The following is a 20,231-nucleotide window of genomic DNA, read 5'->3' as shown; positions in this document are numbered from 1 at the left end:
ATCCACTGGATCCTTCAATAAGTAAGAGAACACACAGATACTAAGATAAAGTTCCTTCACAATCCAGTGATTGATTATTGATGGATTTCAGGTGTGAGATGTGAGTTCTATAGGACGTCAGTGTTTCACTTGTCATTGAAAAGGCCAGTTGTGAGCAAACTGTTGGTGTCTTCAACACAGGATAAAGACAATCACTCAGAACGACTTCATATTGATTTGCAGTGACCCTTCCCTCTTAAATGCCCCCACAGCATAACAGAGCCTCTGTGTCCCCTCGCTGTACGGTTCACGCATTACACCTGTTGAGCAGTGTTCATGAATGAATCTTTGAAAGTCACATATATTTTAATTACATGAATTACAATACTGCAAATATGTAAACATGTTTTATTCTGCAGTTATGTAACTACAAATGTAACCGTTTTCTTAAAATATATTCATCTTGTTTGTACTCACAATTAAATCTCTGACATGTTGACACGTTTGCTCATCCTGGTTTGTACCAAAGGAGGAATGATACAGTGAAAACACACAGTCACACATATCCACAAACTGATGTGACGTCCATTCGAAAACGTTCACTCGTTTCCAAAGTCAATAACTTTCAGCTCTTTAGCTGCAGATTTCTTCCAGTGTAGTGAAACATTTTACGCGTGTTTCTTTCTGAACTGGGGCAACAGTTGAGTCCTCACAAACTGAATAAGGTGAGTCTCGGTGAGAAGAACAGCTACAAGAACGCCAAGAAGACACACTGCTCCCACACTGACATGGACCAGCCTCAGCAACCAGCCACTGTCACAGCAGAAAACACTCTGAAAACAGGGAATAAAGCAGCTAAGGTTAGGGCTAGTTCCAGTACAGATCATATAGAATAAAACCACATTTAATAGTCAGTAGAGAGAACATGAGTGAATAATAAAGACTTTTGGTTCTCTCGTACCTCAGAAACAGCAGTGACACCTGCACTGACCACAAGTGCTCCTAATAGAAGTGGGGATGGCACCAGGCCTCTCAGAGGTCTCCACTGACTGAACTTGAAGTAGTTGTATATATACAGCAGGCTGTGCAAAATGCGGAGGCCCATGTTAAGGCAGTTGGCCATTATGAAACCAACACCACCAGCCCACCATGTTAGTATGTAGGACAAGAAAAGGAAAGACACGGACAGAGCCAGCATTACCAGGTTATACCTGAGGACAAAACACAACAGCATGTTACATGACAAATGATATGCTTTGTAAAAAACTGCATCTGTGTGCATTATTATAAACTTACTTGTCAACCTCTTTCTGGCTCATGGCAGCAAATACAAAACACTCAGTTACACCATTTACAGCTAGCAAGAGGACGTAGCAGCTGTAGCACCGCAGCAAAGTGGGCCCTAAATAGAATTGAAGGCAAAACAGAAGAGAATATTTTATGCTGTCATATTGAATACGTTGGTGCCTCATGTGACTGTAAAGCTCACATACCTGCCCCACTGCTCAACAGAGAACCACCATATATGTCCAGAGCCAAGTGAGAGTATGCATAACCAAACACTGTGATAATCAGACCGATCACCAGCACCAGCTTCAGGAGGCATTCCAGGACCTCTGCTGCAATGGCAACTTCTTCCTGTAGACAAAACCCGCAATCAGAGGTGAAACCAACAACAACTGTTTAGGCTAGTTGCAGTTTTCACAAAGGAAAAACACTAAGTTGGTGTTTTTTCCTACAGACCTGTTTCTGACTCTTGACGTCACGTCCTCTCTCCAGCACTTTGGCAAAAAAGATGTAGAAACTTTCCTCGATAGGCAGGAAGATGAAGCGCGCCACCATGGAGCCCAGGTTATTGACGATATCGTAAATGCCCTGGTCCCCAAAGCTGAGAACATTTAAGAAGGTCATGACATACCGCTCGCCTTCAGTCAGGATCTGTTTCAGGAAGGACTGTTTGAAGAAGCTCCATGTGAGCTGGGCCAGGGTCCAATCAACCATCGGCTAGAAACAGTAACAGATTAGTAACATTAGTCCTAGATTTCAAACATTAACACTAGCAGCAACATGTGTTGGAATTCATCTGTAATATGTGGACATAGAGGGTAACTAATAGTTATGGTCCAGTCCGTTTACCTCTCCATCAATTCTGCAGGGAAGCAGATCTCCAACATGGTGCAGAGGAAAACCTTTCTTGGCTGCCTCTTTGGAACCCAAGAAACGAATGAAGTAAACAGCGTAACACAGCACCAGGAATCCTGTGTAGACCAACTAACAAAAGTCCACAGATTAAAATCATTACATACAAGGGAAGCCATTACAGAAATAATGTATAAAAACTAACCTGAGCAGCAGAGAAGATGTACAGGCCCCATTCAGGGGCAGACACCACCAGCACCACAGTTATACTGCACTTAGCGATCATCGCTAAGCTCTCAGCGACTACCTTCAGTTGGACAAACATGTGAGCTTGAGTCAGGACCCAGAGAGGCTCAGACAGGAGCTCCTGCACTCCTGCCAAAGCAAACAACACCACAGCAGGGCCATAGTAGGGGACGCCCTGGGGATCTGGGACCTCCAGAAGCCACAACCACACACAGATTAGCAGGGATGCCCATAAAACACCAAGAGGCAACCTGAGAGGTGAGGACAGGAGAGAAAGACAAGACTGCGAAGTGAACACTTAAGCCGGATACAACAATATCAAATGCATATTCTGCCTTTCAGTGAACTCACGTCAGCCACAGTAGGTTGATCACTTGTCTCCAGCTGTGCTTTGTTCCTGATCCCCCACTCAAACAGGCTCTCCTGAAAGCCTCTCTGGACAAAAATACTAAGGTGGTGTACAGTAGTGTAAGCCTGTGTGCATCAAAACACAAAACAGACATATAACAGCAGCTGGTGCAGTGAATCGACACAGTGCTCTCGTCACAGCACCTGTCTTTCCTACCTGACATTAACGACACCAATCAGCTCTTTGGACACAAACCGCAGCGTGAATGCATTCAGCAAGAAGGTGAGGACACGAAACATCACCTGCGATCAAATAGGATATAAGTAGAATAACTGAGACTGGGGTTTAAAACGTCGGGCTGGTACGATGTTACAGCTCAAATGTGTGTGTTCGTTTACCTGAAGCAACACATTGTACGACGCCAGGGTGGACGCATTCTTCAGTACGTCCTGGGAACTCATTGTGAACTTCCTGCGGTCCGCTGAGAAATCTTTTGTCGAACATTAATTTAGCAAGTTATTCGGTCATTTTAAAAAAGGTTTGACTGTCTCTAACCCAGTAACAACAACCACTCATTGCCAATGTACAAATACGAGGCGGCTATTGATGAACAGCAGCAGAAAGTAGAAGCTACAATGAGCAGTAGGACCACTTCCGTACACAGTGTACGGAGACACGTAACGTAATGACGTCAGGAGCTGTGTCATCTATAGGTATGTCCAGTGTGTTGCCACCAGAGGGCGCAACCGTCTTATTGATAGTGGTGGGATGTCCTTTCTAATTTATTGTGTTCTCTTTCATGCAAGTCTACAAAAATATACTGTATATCTATGTACATGTATTATCTAATCATCACCTGGAAGCACCACATCTGGACTACAAGTTAATCGAGAGCTTGAATAGTAGAGTAAATTATCCTGTATCTAACCTGTGGATTAAATAAGAGCATATTCTATAAGAGCACATCAGACTTGGGAGTAGATGTTTTTTTTAATTAGATGTAAAAGATGGAGACAATAAAAAAAAAAAGTACATCCTTGCAAACCAACAATGTTACAATAGTATCCATATACATCATCTATATACAGCATTTCAGTGACTTCCCATTCATTGTTTACAGTCGTGTACCATTACAGAAGTTGCTGAGCCACCCCTTTCCACAGACAGGACCTTCGTACACAGCTGCATTGCTCTGATTAAGCCCGTCTGCCAGCCACATAACCAGTTAGACATGATTTATCCAGTATAAGGCAAGAGATCGGATGTTTTAAAGACAGATAACATTCATTTTTGAGCTTTATTTAAACATGAATAGGTTTTTGTTTCTCTGTGATTTTTTTTTTTTTTTTTACATGCAGTCACCTCATTCACACAATATCTAACTGAAGTATACAGCACAATTTATTCCTATATGTTTCTTTCCCACTTCCTAATTTTTTATATGCAGTTAGTTTAAACTGAGACAATGAATGAACAAATGAATAAATCTAAGGATATTTAACCCCCCTCTCTGATATAATAATTCAAACAGGCCATCACAAACTAGACAAATACAAGCATGCACACAAATACAGTAACATCAGTATATACAGTACAGGGGCCTGTTTCTACAACTTTTTGTACCCAAGGAGAGAATTTTGTACTAAACATAAGGTAACACAAATACTGATTGTGGAACGGCTTACACATCTGCAACAGAATAGGGAAACTGTCCCATAAACAGTAGGGATATAACCCGAGACTGATGTTACTTTTCTAAAAGGTGCTCCATCTTGGGGTTGATGAATGAAAAACCAGCAAACGCTGACTGGTCCATGGAGTCTATGAAGTTCTTATCGCTGTAGGAGAGGCGAGGCTTCTCACTGAGGAACTCCCGATCAAAGTTGCTACAATCATTTGGTGCCTTCTGTAATTGACCACAAACATACGTCAGACAAATGACTGAACAGGCTATTGCAAATTGTGGCTTTATAGTTGTGTTTGAAAGTTTTACAGCTTTCTCTATTTATATATAATTTTGACCTAAAATGTAGTCCAGTTTTAGACTTAAAACTAGATAAAAAGAATTTAAACAAATGAGACAAGAACTCTACATTTATTAATTATTTATTGTTACAAATGATCGATGTGTACCTTCAGTAACTGGTGTGACCCCCTTTTGCAGCAGTAAGTTCAACTAAATGTTTCCATCTCTGCACACTGGCTTAGAGGGATTTTAGCACTTCCTTTTCTCAGAGCAACTGTAAGTGAGGGATGTTCGTTGGCTTTCTTGCATCAATGGCCTGCTTCAGGGCCTTTCATAACAGGATTCAAGTCAGGACTTTGACTTTTGCCATACATTAACTCCAATTTTTACTGCATAAGAGTTCATACTCCTAGAGGTTCACATACCTTTGCCACATCTAACAGTGGACCACTTTCCACAATACATAAATAAATAAATTACGTCTTTTGTCTCATTTGTTTTAGTTGGGTTCCCTTTATGTAGTTTTAGGACTTGTTTTAGGTTACAGTAATACAGAAAAAGGGACTAATTTAAAAGGGGTTCATACCACATAACCCTTACTAGTGTGTCTGTGTGTGTGTTTGTATGGCTATCACTGTGAGGACCAGCATGAATGTTTTGATATTTTTATAAAGTGAGGACATTTTAGCCAGTCCTCACAACGAGAAGGGTGTTTAAAGAGCAATTTTAGGGTTAATACTAGGTTTTAGGGTGAGGGTTAGGGTAACGTTTAGGGTGAGGCAGTTAGTTGTGATGATTAGGGTTAGGGTAAGGCAGTACATGTGATAAATTAAAAATTGATACAGAGTAGATTAACATGGCCTCTGTGACAGTAGGGGGCTAGGGAATGCAATATGTCAATGAGTGTCCTCACACTGACTGCCATATAAAACTGTGTGTGTATGTGTCCATGTGAGACATACCACTTTGGGTTTGAAGGGTGGTTCAACTTCTCTCCTTTCCAAGGCCTGCCAGTTCACAGTCTTAAAGAAGGGTTGTAAACGAATATTACCAATGACACCCAGTCTACGCGTGGGATCTCTCTCGAACATCTGTAGATAAAACAGCAGAGGTGAGTAAGAAATGTATACCACTCAAAAATAGGATATCAACATTGTGGCACTGCATTTGTATTCATTACATAAACACAGGAGCTGCCGTATACTCATCCTGTCCTTAATTTGGACATATTTCCCCTATGCAGTAAGACAGATGTTTAATATAAGAGGCAGAGTACAGACCCTCTCAAGAAGGTCCTTGGCCTCTTTGTTGATCCAGCGAGGATAGTGGGGAGTGTCCATGCGGATGGACTCAAACAATTCATCCTCATCATCACCATGGAAAGGTGACTGTCCAACAAGCATCTCATACAGCAACACACCAAATGACCACCAGTCAACTGAGAAAGAGTATTTCTGTCCAAGCAGGATCTGTGACAAAACATGACATTATATATGAGAATAGTGACACAAAAGCAGATGTGAATATTATAAGACAAGGGAGAATGAAAAACACTACCTCTGGGGCGATGTAGTCAGGTGTGCCACAGAAAGTGGTGGCACGATTCTCTCCAAAAACATTTTCCTTGCACATGCCAAAGTCTGCAATCTTTATGTGTCCCTCATAATCCAGCATCACATTGTCTAACTTAAGATCTCTGGAAACAAATGATCAGATTTGGAAATTTTAGATTTCAACAAAGTTTGAACTCGTAATTTTTCATTTTTCAGAATAAGTCAACCACATTACCAAGACATGCTACATAAAGCTTTGTGCTATGTTATAATAAACTTTAGGATAAAGATCTGGTTAATGTTGCAGAGAGGCAGACAGGAAATATGGAAGATAAAGACAGGGTTCTACATGCAATTAGGGTCCCCAGCCAGACTTGAAGTGTTTATGTGGCATACCCTACTAGGGAGCTCCTATAGATCACTTTTTTTTTTTTTTTTTATCCTTATTGGTACCCAAAGCACTTCACAATGTTGCTTCCCATTCACCCAGTCACACACCAATGACAATGAAGAGGCCATGCATTATGCTGGCCCGACCCACTGGGAGCAACTAAGGGTTCCGTTGTTGACAATACCGTCTTATAGATTTTCTGTCAGCTGACTAATTGATTAATTGTTTCAACTGCATCTGACTTCATAATCAATCACAAAAGTGCAAATGTAGTCTGTGTAAAACTCTCACTATTATTATTACACAACTTTCATTATAGATTTCAGAGTCTGAATTTTCTCAGCTAAAAATACATTCACACTTTCCTCTTCAAACTATCTCTGCTCACAACTGCAATACTACACAATTATAATGAAACCCTTAGAAGAAAATGTGTTAACCAACCATGTAAATTTAAAATCCCTGTATTTTCATATTGCAAAAGCAAATAAACTGAAATAAACAGTCTTATGGAAGACCAGATTAGTCAGCTGAACACAGGTTTGAGGTTGTTTGGTGAAAACAAACATTTTCTAGCATAGTCACTTGAGTACATGAACAATACATCAAGTTGTAATAAGCAATTTACTCTAACCTGTAGATGATCCCTTTAGAATGTAGAAATTGAAGACCACAAATGATCTCAGCCGAGTAGAACCTGGGAAGACAAAGATACAGCCGACACATTTCAACTATTAATCTCTGGTGAAAGGCTAAGGGTCTGCAATGTAGCCATCTCACTACTGAGTTGGCAGCTGAACCCTGGTGTCATGCAGACTCATTTCATTACATAGCTGAATTATTGAGCAGGACATTTGTATGGAGTAGAAGACAGGTGAATAACACTCTCATAATGTGACAATCAAGAGCCACTGTCAGCCTGAAAGATTAGCCTATCTCTGACCTGCTTTTCTTGTGATCTGTATCACAAACAATCGAGTCCTGAAAGGAGATAGAGTAGCCTCCATTTTCACTCACCAACTTGTTGTACTCTGCAAATGACCAGTTGACAAGAACTTGATTGATTGTCAAGTTTTATCTGGCCTATTTCTTTCAACTGTCTCTTGCAAAGCTCTGTCAGAACAGGTTTGAAAGTGAACACGTGCTCTACAAAAAAAGGAAGTCTAGGTATTGATTGTGTCTGTAGGGTGCAAGTGTGCTGGGCTTATATGATAACTAGACTTTTTACAACAGTTGGTCTACGGATTATCATTAGTAACTGAAATAATAGGACTTCTGTGCTGATAAAGAGGCCAACAGACAACAACAAGTTGTTGCATAATCAAATGCTTAAGGCACATTTTGCTCAATTGCAACAGCATGTGCATCATTTGCAACAAACCTCTTTATTAATTTCATTCATAATCTAAACATATATATAAACAAATCCAAAGATATTTTGTTAAAATGAATGCACTGGAAGATGATGAAAGTGCCTTTGTTCTCTGTCTTGCTCAGTGGAACTAAATAACCATCCAGGCTGCATACAGTCACTGAGTGAGAAGGATTTAAGAAGATGCCAACACAAGATCAGGTGTCTGTGCGTGCAAAGTGAAGAATTACTCCTGTCATCCCATGGGTCCAGGATACAGATACGAGTTTAATTACAGACTGCAATATCATCTGTGCCTGAACAGCGGAGTTGTTTTAAAACAGCAGAACACAAAGCAGTAAGCTGCTTTAATACGGGAGATTATGGTAAATGCATTAGCAGGCTCAAAGACATTAATCTAGCTTTAACAACCTTACATGGCACCCAAATCTACTGTACATTCTTTTGTGCTACTTTGTTACTTTCAGTAAAATTTAATTTAGTGAGTTTTTCTTTCCAAGCTTCTGCACATACCGATTAAATAGCAATTCTTTCTTTCTTTCCTTTCAGAGCACAAAGTTTGTTTGTGCTTCCACACAACACCACTTATCTTTTCGTTATTGCCTTAGAGCTGGATCTAACAGCACCAACTAAGAAATGCTTCACTTTCATCTCTGTGTTTAAACATGCAGGAACTTTAAAAACTTTAGTTGGCAGTATAACAGATGCCACTAAGTTTTGGACTTCAGACCACTTTCTCATACCAGTGCACTATAGTTTTTTTCCTGGAGGAATTCCCACAGACTAATAAGTGCAGTGGTGGGTGGTAGTAACTGATACCTTCCCTTACAAACAGTACCCAGGCACTTAAAGCTGCTCAGTCCTTACAAGGCCAGTCTACTTGGGAACAGCAGCGAACAGACAAGAGCCACAGTCCAGCGGGGTTTGTTATATGTAAAAGAAAATAAACATAATGTACAAGAGAAAGCGAGTGACACAGAGCACTGACTAATGTTGGCAGACTGTGTTTTTTCCAGTGCATCTATATGTTGTTATTGTCTGTCTGACAGGTGTGACTTACGTGGCTCTGTAGAGGTCGAAGCGCCCTTTCTCTTGAATATGAAACATCAAGTCTCCTCCGTTCAGATATTCCATCACAAAGAAGAGATGCTCCTATAGACATGTTTCACTTTCAGTATTAAAGATCGATGCCAACCAAAGAAACAGGGTCAATAGAAATGTAACTAAAGGCACGACTGAGGTGGAGGGGGACTACCTTAGTCTGGAAGGTGGAGTAAAGGTGTGTGAGGAAAGGGTTTTCCCAGGCTAAAGCCAAGACTCTCTTCTCTACCATTGTGCACTCCACATCGTCATCCATTAGCACTACATCTTTTTTCAGAGCCTTCACAGCAAAGTATTCTCCCCGTCCCTTTAGCTCTGCAAGAAGAACCTTGGTGAAAAAGAGGAAGAAGAAAGAACAAATTATAAGAAGGAAGTAAGAAGAGGAAGGACATTTAAAATATTTTATGTCTTAAGAGCAGAGAGAAAAATATGAAGTTAAACTGAATACATTCATACCACATCTTAGCTGCAGCTCATAGTCTGATAAAACCTTACAATCTATGTGAATTTTTATGTGAGGCATGAGCTGAAAGGTATTGTGTATTTTTCCTCGTGTTTTTTTTTTTTTTTTTTTTTTTTATATCAATTTACCAAGGTTAATTCACACTTGGAAATGGATAGCACATACCTTGCCAAAGCTGCCTTTTCCCAAGACCTTATGGAAGGTGAAGTTGTCCACATTGATGTGGGTCAGATGGGAAATACGAGACTGAGTCCGTGGGCTGGATCCCTCCCACAGTCTGCCATAGGGAGATCCATCTAACAGACAAATTACCACACCTAGATTTTACCTTTATATTTAAACATACACACAGCTGCACATTATACACCATTTAGAAAAGTTGTTAAGCAAGGATAAACGGCTGACATGGATGCATGTAAATACATTCACATACAGAAAAATACTGACCATTGACATCCAATCCAGCAAGTTTGTTAACTTCATCATAAATTCCAATATCAGTCAGATTAGAAAGGTTTGGATCTGAACGGCGGGTGGATGATTTCTGATAGGGTTAGGTTTAAAAAAAGAGCAAAAACAATTACAAACATGAAATGGTCAAACAAATTGTTTTTCGGCAATCTAACTAAAGCAAGTGCATTATGTCACATTTTTCCTTTATTACCGATTGTGTCTATTAACTAAACTACATAAATTAAGTTTTGAACTAGAAGAGGGTAAAAAGGGACCCAGAGAACATGTAATTCCATAATGAGCCAGTCGTTGAATAAACCATGACAGGTGGTTGAGGTTCCCGCTTTGCATTCTAGTGGCTCTCAAGCAAAAAAGGTTTGTGTGCAACTAGAGGCAGGTTATTCAAATGTATAGTCTAGTTGTAAATTACAAATCATCTAAGTAATAACTAAAAAAAAAGTATAATGTAATTGTGATTTAATAAGGTCAGACATGTTATTCTCATTGAGTGCACTTAGGCTTTAGCTTAAATACTTGTTTTTATTATGTACTGAAAGACCCCATGAACTCACCTGGCTGACTTGAGTAAGTGCTTCAGCTAATAGTTTCTGGTTGATACCACAAAGGTTGGCTACTTTATCCTGACACTTATGATGGACATTCATGGCACAATCTATAAACAGAATAAAACAAGGCTGTTAAAGATCAAAATATACTTAGATACACTTAGACTCTGGTGATTTATCAGCAATATCTGCATTGTACCTTCACACTTCAGGCCTTGTTTGACCAGACCCCACAGCAGACTTCCACAGTGATCGCAGAAGGTGGGACTCATGTAGTTGTTGATTTTAAAGCGATGCGGCATGTCAATTTTAAAGCGCTCCTTCTGGAACTGCAGGAACAAGGTGAATGAATCATCTGCATAAATGCACAGTGGTAAGAAACCCTATTGAATGGCCTATAATACTTCATAGCCAAGGTCATCTGACAGTGGTCATCAAAAATGACCACTGTCAGATAAAATGTTTCTTCCCAGGTCTGTCTGCCTTTTGATTTTAAGTGCCTCCCTCACATCATCTATTATTCGCCCATTGTGTGGGAGTGTGTGCTTGATCATTCCCCTGTTACTATCTAGGTCAGTTAGTCTTTGATCACCAATGATCACTGAACAAAACTTGACTGAATATGGACCCTAAGTGGTATTTGTATTACACTCAGTCTCAGCAGCACATGCCAATCCACTGAAATAACTACCACTGTTCATACTGTTGAAGAGGGACATTTTACTACAACAGCAAACAATAGTGTGAGAAAAGCCCACACTAAAGTGACATTTGGCGGCATATGGAGAACACTCACAGTACATGGTGTGCTGCAGAACTGTGCGTTACATACCACGGTATCCCGGCTGTTGGCAGCAGTACCGGTACATCTGCCAATGATTTTGTCTATGCATTTTTTGTGGATCGCTGCATTGCATTCTGATAACAAAAAGTAAAGATAAAGAGATTTGTTACATTTTATTTAATCTGAGCATATCTTGTTTTTTATTTAATTATACATGTTGATGCACTATGCTGCAATTTCAGGAATTGCACAAAGCACAGAAAGTTTTAAAATAATTTTGCACTTACGCCTGCATTTATAGCCTTGCTTGTTGAGTCCCCTGTTAGAGGCAAAGAGACACAATCAGGCTGTGTAACTCTTCGGTCCTGTAGCATTATTCTTTAAACATGTGAATGGTTTTGCCAACTAATCACTTGTTACAGATTGTAAACTGCTGGAGCATACCCATACTAATTTGTTAATTGAGTTTTTTTTGTACAAACTTTCTTTACTTCTTTTTGTCATATTAAAATAAACTTCAAAAACAGATTAGGGGAGATCTGTAGCCCCCATGTTGATGAAAATTATCATTAGCACATAAAAACATTAACACTTAAAATAAAAATAAAAAGTTGACACTTGACAACAGATTAGCTCTTAATGAAATGAGATTACTCAGGGAGCATTTAACAGCTATAAGGAAATTCCTAAACACTACGCCATGCTTTTTATTATCCCTGTGTTTCAGTATATCTGATTGGTAGTTTATAAATTCCACTTCAGCTGAAGTATAGGCCAGACTGACCAGACAAACTCTCTGCACACAGAGCAGAAAGTGGGCTGCCTGAAGAAAGTGGCGATGAATTCATGGTTCTTTATGAAGTGGATCTTGGCCTGCTTGATAGCCCCTCGTCTGCGGTTCAGGGTAGGAGCCTCTTCCTCCTTCATAGACTGTTTACTCTCTTCCATATACAAAGAGAAATACAGATTATCATCACAACACTTTAATGGAAAAAAGAAAAGCCAATTCTGTAGATGTCATAACTTGAGCTGAGCTTTCATAGTTATACACATGGATCCTTAACAATTGTTTATGTGAATGGCTGTGACTGATAAGATTATTTAACAAGGAAGCAAGGAAGACTGCGGCTGGACAGTCTGTATTTTGTGGGTGTGGAAGGTTAAAAAAATGAAAGGAATGCAAACTACAGACTAATGAGAAAAATGGGCTGTGGAGCTAAATATAAACCTTTATCAACTTGTTGTTTGAGAATTCCTAAGTACTAAACCTAAGAGACATAAAAACACTATTCTTGCCATAACATCTATTTTCTCAATCAACTTCTTATCATGATTTAGTGGGTCTTAATGACAATGTGGCAAGTATTAAATCAGAGGAAAAGATATAGCCAGGGAGCAACAATATATAAGAAAAAGAGAAAAATGGAAGAAAAAAAAAAGTTTCAATTTGATTTTTTTCACCTGCATCCACTTCCTCCAGAAAATATTGCACCGCCATCATCACTTTTCCAGAAGGCTGGAGATCCACCTGACCACAAAAAGCACAGACACATAGTTACACATAGACACAAGAGCCAGAGATACTGTTCTGCAGGGACAGAGGACAATCTGTGATATCCTACCCAGAATTCAGCACGCCCATTTCCTTTCTTGCAGCGCTCGGCAAGGACAGACACACCAACGGTGACCTCAGCCAGTGGTTCCTCTGCTGTCTTCATTAGGAGTACCTCAAGCACACGACCCTCATAGATGTGTGCATCAAAACTAGACTTCCATGCTGGGTACATGGTGGGTTTCCGCTGAACCAGGGTCTTACCTCGTTCTAGGAAAATGAAGATGGAGATTGAAAGGAAAAAATATTTTGCATAGTGCACTGTAAGTACTAATATTACCATAATGCAGGGGATGAGAAAGTGGCAGCTAATATAGAAATTACTATTACAATAGAATAAGCATTGTAGTTGTAGTAGTTAGAGTTTCTCACCAGTTGTCAAGGCTTCCTTCATCTTGATTGCACAAAAGGGAGGATCTGCCAAGGGGGGCAGAACGCCCAAGTCGTACGTGTTAAAGGCAATCCTAAGGAAAGGAGCCATGGTGACAAGCCCCAGGGTCACCTGCCCTCAGAAACACAAATGGAAATGGATAGTTACACACACTAGTATATTTCAACATTTCTACTTGTTATACTGCATACATGCACACAGTTGCATACCACTGGCTCATAAGTAAACATAAACAAATGATAATGACAAATGAAATATGATTGCACATATAATTTGATCTTCACCAATGTAGATCACCAACTAGTATCTAACACAATCTTTCTTAGCTAGTAAACCACAAAATACCAATAAACATACTGAGTGATGGTAGAAAAAGTCATAGCAAAAGTGTTTTAGTAAGTGGTTGAACTGCCTTTGGCAACCTCAAGCACGTGTTTCCTGTAGCCGTGGATGAGACTGCACAACATACAGGAGGCATTTTGTACCGAACTGCTTCAGCTCAAACATATTCCTGGGATGCCCGGTGTGAACAGCACTCGAGGTAATTCCACAGCATCTCTTCTGGGTTTAGGTATTGGCTCCAGCAAGGCCACTCCAAAAGGTTCTGTAGCAGATTTACGTTGATGTTTAGGGTCATTGTCCTGCTGCATCACCCAACTTCTGAGCTTGAGGAGACCTGACATTATCATGTAAGACACCTTGATAATTCATTCTCCCCTCCACACAGAGGCAAGCTGTCCAGGGTCAGAGCTTAAAATCATGATGCTTCCTTCACTACACTTCACCAGCATGATGATGTTTTCATGTTGGTTCACAGTCCTATTTTATGCCATTTGCAGTGCTGCAAAAACATTCTACTTTATCAACAATAATTTCATCTGCAAAAACTTTGTATACTCTATGTTTAATAATAGTTCAACAGACACATAAAAAAAATATGACTTATCAGTCAGTATTTACACTAATGAGGCTGCCCCTCATTAGTGTAAATAGGGTGGAGAATTATTTGAATTATTATTTTACAGTTAGACTAACAGTTTCAACATAAACCAAGGAATGATAACCTTTCATGGCAGAGCTGCTGTATTGGATTGCATTAGATTGCAAAGATGTACCTAATAAAGTGGCCATTGAGTGTATGCTGATAATGACATATTGGTCAAACATCAATATCACCTCATGCATGATTTGCTGCTTGCAGTTGCTGCAGACAGAGCCACAACCTTTAGTATCAGCACCATCAGTTTCTGTATGTGTAAAGCAAGAAGTGACATCATCCATGCCCTGGCCAAGCAATTCAGTCACACCCATACTGTATGGCACACAACTACAACATCAAATGTGTTGCGCCGTTTTTGTTTGCTTCACCGGTCACTGTGTATTTTTCAGTTAGCAGTTCCTAAAATGTTGCAGCTGCAACAGCGTTTGTCTGAACTACAAAAACAGAGCAAGTCTCTGCATGTTGCTAGTCCAAATACCCACATGAAGTGCTCTACAGTAGACCTAGCTGGTATTCCCTACTTAATCCATGAGCAGGATTCACACTGAGACCAGAAATGTAAGACACAGAAGAAGAAAAAGAAACACGCAGGGAGGAAAAACACTGAAAGGAGTATGATGAATGACCACATACACACACTGACTGCTGCTGTGAGCTGTGGTGTCAAGGTTTTTCTGAGTTAATCAATAGAAAACACACTGGGTGATTGTGGGCGGTAGTGATTGATTAGTGAACAATCTGTTCATGTGCAATTTCGATTTGTCCCGTCTGCTAAATACAGTTATGCATGTCCAATTGACTGATATATAATAACTTGCAACTAGTCCACCTGACTTCTAAAATATTCATTTTTACATATAGTCTACTTCCTGATACAGAGCAGCACAAAAAAAGATTTGTAAGCAGAAGCACATAGTGTTTTCATGGCTAAATTGTAAATCTCAAACTGTTTATGTACGCTTTACCAACTTTACTAACAAGCTTTGTAAAATAGTACAATGATGAGTGAAGGAGAAGGGATGAAGGGGGTATGTTTGCTACACCCGCAGAGGAAGGAAAAAACAGAGAAGTACAAGACGGGCTCGTAATCTGTTTTTATGGATGTAAAACCACTTCAGACTATTTTGGAGCACATCTCCATGTAAGCATTGAGTTAATACAGCCACAACTACACTCTTACTGCTGGTAATGGAAACATCATGTCCTTAAATGTCACTTTCTGTGACACACACACACACACACACACACACACACACACACACACACACACAGGCGTTGGGAAGGTGTAACCACTATTTTTGTAACTACTTCTGATCCCTGCACACTTTGTTCACAGACTAAAACACCATGACAGTCACACAGTCGAGTCCACAACAGCTGAGCTATTATAGTGATTTGCAGTCTAACTATGAGCATGCAGTAATTTTCAGAGAATCAGCATGACCTGACAGTCAGTGCATCTGATTTTCTTTCTACATCAAGGATGTGGTTGACTGAACATCGCCTCTTCTGAGTCAGACTGCAAATGCTGCAACTAAATTCCTCTTTCTTAAGAATTGATTTAGGTTTTTAACCAAAAAAACTAAACCCAAAACCAAACACGTGTTTCGTTGCTGTTCAGACCTGCCCGCATTCCTGCTTCTGCCCTGGGTTACAACGTCTCCTGACCTGGAATTACGTTATTTCCACTGCTAACGTAGCTGTTGCAGACAAACTTCCCTCCATGATATTTCCATAACGTTGGGTTCACACATGTTCAGAGCTGCCATCGTGTCAAGCGCTGACAAGTAAAGGGGCGTTTGTAGAGTCCTCACTTACAATATTTAAGTTAACCACAGTGACAGGTCAGAGTCCGCGGTCCCGTTTCAGTGTATTTGACTTTATTTACTCTGTACTGTTACTGTTACTGTGAATCTCAGCAGCTGGGTCTCACTTTAAAAACCACAGAAAAAGGCGCAGACGTGTTGTTACTACGGTAACGCTGCTCGCTAACGTTAGCACCGACGGTCACGGCCAAGTTAAAGTTAAAGGAGTTTGTTTCCCCAAACATGACAGAAAAAAGACAATGACAAGAACAAAACGCTAACTCGGGCTCTTCAGCTTTTCTTCTTTTAGCAACTTTCTGTGCCAACTACAACCACAAAAGACCCGCGCTCTATGCACAAGCTCGACCAAAACTAAGAGTAGTAGGAGCCTCACCTCGTCCTGTGAACTGGCTGCTGCCTCTTTTCCACCGCAGCTCGACTAAACTCGCTCTTTTCTCTTCCTCTCGCTTTTTTCGCTCCGTGATTCCGTCGATTGAGGAAGTGAGGCGCCCGCTCTCTGCAGCCCGTGACGTCTACCTGGTCCGCGCACACGCACGCATGCATGCACGCACGCACGCACGCGCACACGCAGCGGTCTGTGCATCCAGGTGGCCTATTTTCAGTAAAGACCCCGTCACTTACCAAAAATGCTTTTTTTTTTTTTTTGTCGTGGTCACATGACCATCTACTTTTTTTCCCACACACACATGCATCTGTCATTTTTCACCCACTGGATAATCAACACGAATCCGTGAGTTAATCACTGCAGACCTGTTGATCACCTGAGGCGACAACAACAACAACAACAACTGCCCAGGCAACTATAACTATCGCCGCACTTGGAGATCTGCATTGCTGGCGAGTCTGCCCCAGATCAGTGCAGGGGAGACATTTTACCACTTTGTTTGTGAGGCAGGGGGTGGGGTCACGTGGCTGGTGGGCTGCGGGGGTAGATCTGAGCTTGGCTTTGCTGCTGAGGAGGTGGCAGATTTGGCTCCTGCAGACAAAAGGATCTTTTCTTGTTCTGAATGATCCACATCGTTTATTTATTGCATGCCCGCATTCATCCCCTCACACGCACACACTTTCAAAATGTGCCTTACTGACACTAATCAAATATTAGCACAAGTGAACAAACCTAAATTAAGACTGCGGCAGACAAAGTCCTGCAGAGTGAGTCATAATTAAGTATTTAGGCGGAGTTTACAAGCTGTGAGTGAGTGAAACCTGCCAGGAGCAGGCTCACACAGGTGTGCTGGTGTTCCCCTCTCTCCTCAGAGGACTTACATAACAGAGATTGTGACTCATAGTAGACTCAGGAAGTCTACGGTGGAGAAATAGGTGTGTAAAAAAGTCTTGATTGCTCGCTGACTCAAACAGATGCACATTCAAAGCTAGAAAAACCCTCTCCTTCTGTTCACCCTCCAGAAAACACTCTCTCTCACACACACACTGTCATGATCCACCCGTGGGATGTATGGGCTGTATAACAGGTGGATGCTAAATTTAGCATGCAGAGCTTAAAGAGAGCCTGATGAAGATCCACATACAGTAGAACCACCTCATGGATGGTGGTGGTACCTATGGTTATATGGCTCCACTGCCGTAAGTCGAGAGAGAAAGTTGCATCAGTTGCTGTTGTGGTGTTTTCTGAAGTGAGTAGCTTATAATTGTATTGGGATCAGTATGATTAAAAGTATAAACTTGCTATTTTCCTATAAAATTTGGAATACTTTTACATTTTCCCTTAGAAATCTAAATAAAACAATCCGACACTTGCAAAATCGTCCTTTATTTGCGGAATTTTGCCAACAAAAGGTCACAAAAGTTGACTTTGCTTCATTTTGTGGGGTCAAATGTCCAAAGGTTTATGAACAATGCATTTTTTCTATTCAAACTAAGTTAAGTGCTTTTACACTTACCCCATTTTCTTTCATTTTTCACCCAATCACAACATTTTCACACAAATTATTTATAGGCTACCTCCTCCACCGTGGCAACTGCTAATTTAAACATCATCTACAAAACAGGCAGATGAAGCAGGACTGTGGTGGGCTGACCATTGTTGACAAAGCGTATCAAGCAAGGATGTATGATTAGCTGATGAATGGACACGAACCAAGGGGAACAGCCTGTTAAAAAGAAGTAACGGTAATAATAAAGTATGCTGCACTGTTTGAGAGTGCAGATTCAGATTCAGCTGCAGGCAGCAGCAGTTTCGGTAGGTTGAATCACTCAGATGGTGACACTGCTACAACAGATATTTACAGTTGTACTTCATAGTTTTTCTTTACGGTTTTTAAATGCGATAGAAGAAAATAGATCCCCAAAGATGTCCTCTGAAGAATATTTTGGAAAATTCACTTACAGCTTTGCAGAGAATCTGAAAACAGGTAGAAGCAACCAGCTTGGTTGAATCTAAAATCCACCAGCACCTCTGACACTTATTGACCAGTTTACTCCATATTTAGATTATTTAATAAAAAAAAAAAAAGGAAATAAACCATAACTTCTTGACTTATATTTTTTGTGTGCAGTGACTTTCTGGACTTTCCACTAGTTGCCTGGCAACTGCTCCCAGAAAAGAAATAGTTCAGTCACTTAAACCCTTGTAAAAAGTCAAATTTTACTTTTCAGTTTTGTACAGATTACACAAACAAGACGCTCAGCAAAATGCAAGCTTTAGTGGTGCTGGTGATTAGTATCAGTATAGACATTAAGATATTAGATATTAATATCAGTCTTCTATCTATCTAACCTTTCCACTATATATGACCTGATTCACAATATATGACATAGATGATTCCTCTTTAAATGTGACAGCAAAAAATGCCACTCGGGCTGTCTTTGTCTTGGATCAAAGTCTGCGGACAGATCTTAGCTCTATCAGTGACAGCTGCCGGCCCTGCTGACATGTATTTATATTTGTCTCACTGCAGATAGTTCCTGATGACAGAATGGTCACAGGAGAACTGAAAGCACCAAGCAGACTCCATGTTTAGGCAGAAGGGATGATAAACGTTCAGTGTGCTGAAGGCTGTGTGTTGTTCTCTGTTTGTCCTGTTGAGGGAGAGTGGGCTATTTAAAGCTTTAGGGGAGGTGGAATAGGTGTAACATTGACTTGGCAGTGTAGGCTGCAAAGAGTTTGCAAAGTGGGACATAAGAGTGCGTCCCGCTACTCTTCCACCCTCCTCACATAAATTTTCTTCCCTCTCTCTGCATCTCCGGGTGCTAAGAAACAAACGGCAAGGTGCAAACCCAGAACTGTCAAGCGGACCCGACTATTTTCCCCTTTCTCATCTTTGTAGTTTTTTATTTAAATCTCTGGCCATTATATAATAAAATCTTTCCCTTTCCCCTGAGGATCTGCTGCCCACACAACACTATGAAAAATAAGAAAGCATGCTGTTGCAGCTCACGACATCAACACAAACACTGCGCTGCCTTTTCAGACTAAAACCGAAAATGGCCAGGGAATGTGAGCCTGTCCGAGTGAGTTTGTTATTAAAAATAGTTCACACAACTCTTCTGGCAGAGCATCATGGGTAGCCATGGACGAGGAAGTTCAGCTCAGAAAAACTTTCATCTTTTTTGCCATCATTTGTTAATGATGCCCGGGGCTGAGTACATATAACTGAGCCGAATGCATCCGACTTATCGAGTAGGCTGTGTGTATCATTGATTATTTGCTTCTGTATTTGTCCTGCCTGGAGCGATACAGAAGCAGGCTGGGATTATGTTGCTGCCCCACTGTAAAAGAAATCTTGCCACCGTCAGTCCCACATTAAGCTTTGTATCTTATTTATGAATCAATTAGCACACTTAAAATCATTAAAGTTGCATCTAGATATTCCGGTTTTAGTCCAGTTCTGCTAACACCACGAAAGGATTTCCTGTTTCATGCTGCTTTGCTGAAACCAGAAAAATCATTTGCAGAAGTGTGGTAAAAAATACTAAGATGAAAGTTTTACATATATAAGCTGAAACAGACTTCACGTTTGTATTCATGTAAACTGGTTGGTCAAAGTTCTTGTCACTTCTCTTTGTGACATATTAAGATT

The 20,231-nt window shown here is 40.5% G+C and overlaps 2 protein-coding genes across 2 annotated transcripts; both read right to left on the bottom strand.

The window, feature by feature from the left end:
- Positions 1-373: 373 nt before the first annotated feature.
- rft1 (RFT1 homolog) lies at positions 374-3,377 on the bottom strand. Its single transcript, XM_026346840.1, has 10 exons — positions 3,112-3,377; positions 2,930-3,015; positions 2,716-2,838; positions 2,324-2,615; positions 2,116-2,250; positions 1,723-1,983; positions 1,473-1,617; positions 1,276-1,381; positions 941-1,190; positions 374-812 (listed from the first exon to the last, which is right to left on the bottom strand). The coding sequence occupies exons 1-10, from the start codon at positions 3,172-3,174 to the stop codon at positions 648-650; spliced, it is 1,626 nt and encodes a 541-aa protein (XP_026202625.1). The 5' UTR covers positions 3,175-3,377; the 3' UTR covers positions 374-647.
- Positions 3,378-3,684: 307 nt separating this feature from the next.
- On the bottom strand, positions 3,685-16,732 carry prkcda (protein kinase C, delta a). Its single transcript, XM_026348150.1, has 18 exons — positions 16,565-16,732; positions 13,347-13,476; positions 12,985-13,184; positions 12,824-12,890; positions 12,147-12,303; positions 11,650-11,681; positions 11,411-11,496; positions 10,778-10,907; positions 10,585-10,685; positions 10,007-10,103; positions 9,725-9,855; positions 9,251-9,424; positions 9,056-9,147; positions 7,258-7,320; positions 6,237-6,375; positions 5,960-6,148; positions 5,642-5,770; positions 3,685-4,619 (listed from the first exon to the last, which is right to left on the bottom strand). The coding sequence occupies exons 2-18, from the start codon at positions 13,453-13,455 to the stop codon at positions 4,461-4,463; spliced, it is 2,055 nt and encodes a 684-aa protein (XP_026203935.1). The 5' UTR covers positions 13,456-13,476; positions 16,565-16,732; the 3' UTR covers positions 3,685-4,460.
- Between the last annotated feature and the right edge of the window lie 3,499 nt (positions 16,733-20,231).

This window comes from Anabas testudineus, chromosome 5 (genome assembly GCF_900324465.2).
Source record: "Anabas testudineus chromosome 5, fAnaTes1.2, whole genome shotgun sequence".
Classification (NCBI taxonomy): domain Eukaryota; kingdom Metazoa; phylum Chordata; class Actinopteri; order Anabantiformes; family Anabantidae; genus Anabas; species Anabas testudineus.
Note: the sequence above shows the minus strand (reverse complement) of the source record. Positions and strands in the feature narration are given on the sequence as shown.

Bases quoted from the DNA above. Each gene is read 5' to 3' on its own strand.
- rft1 (XM_026346840.1), bottom strand. From the start codon at position 3,174: ATGAGTTCCCAGGACGTACTGAAGAATGCGTCCACCCTGGCGTCGTAC. The intron at 2,839-2,929 runs GTAGGAAAGACA...TGATGCACACAG, and splicing joins ATTGGTGTCGTTAATGTCAG to GCTTACACTACTGTACACCA. The intron at 1,618-1,722 runs GTCTGTAGGAAA...TTTTGTCTACAG, and splicing joins ACGTCAAGAGTCAGAAACAG to GAAGAAGTTGCCATTGCAGC.
- prkcda (XM_026348150.1), bottom strand. From the start codon at position 13,455: ATGGCTCCTTTCCTTAGGATTGCCTTTAACACGTACGACTTGGGCGTT. The intron at 12,891-12,984 runs GTAGGATATCAC...TTTTGTGGTCAG, and splicing joins ATGGGCGTGCTGAATTCTGG to GTGGATCTCCAGCCTTCTGG. The intron at 10,908-11,410 runs GTATGTAACGCA...TTGTTCCTGCAG, and splicing joins CCAACAGCCGGGATACCGTG to TTCCAGAAGGAGCGCTTTAA.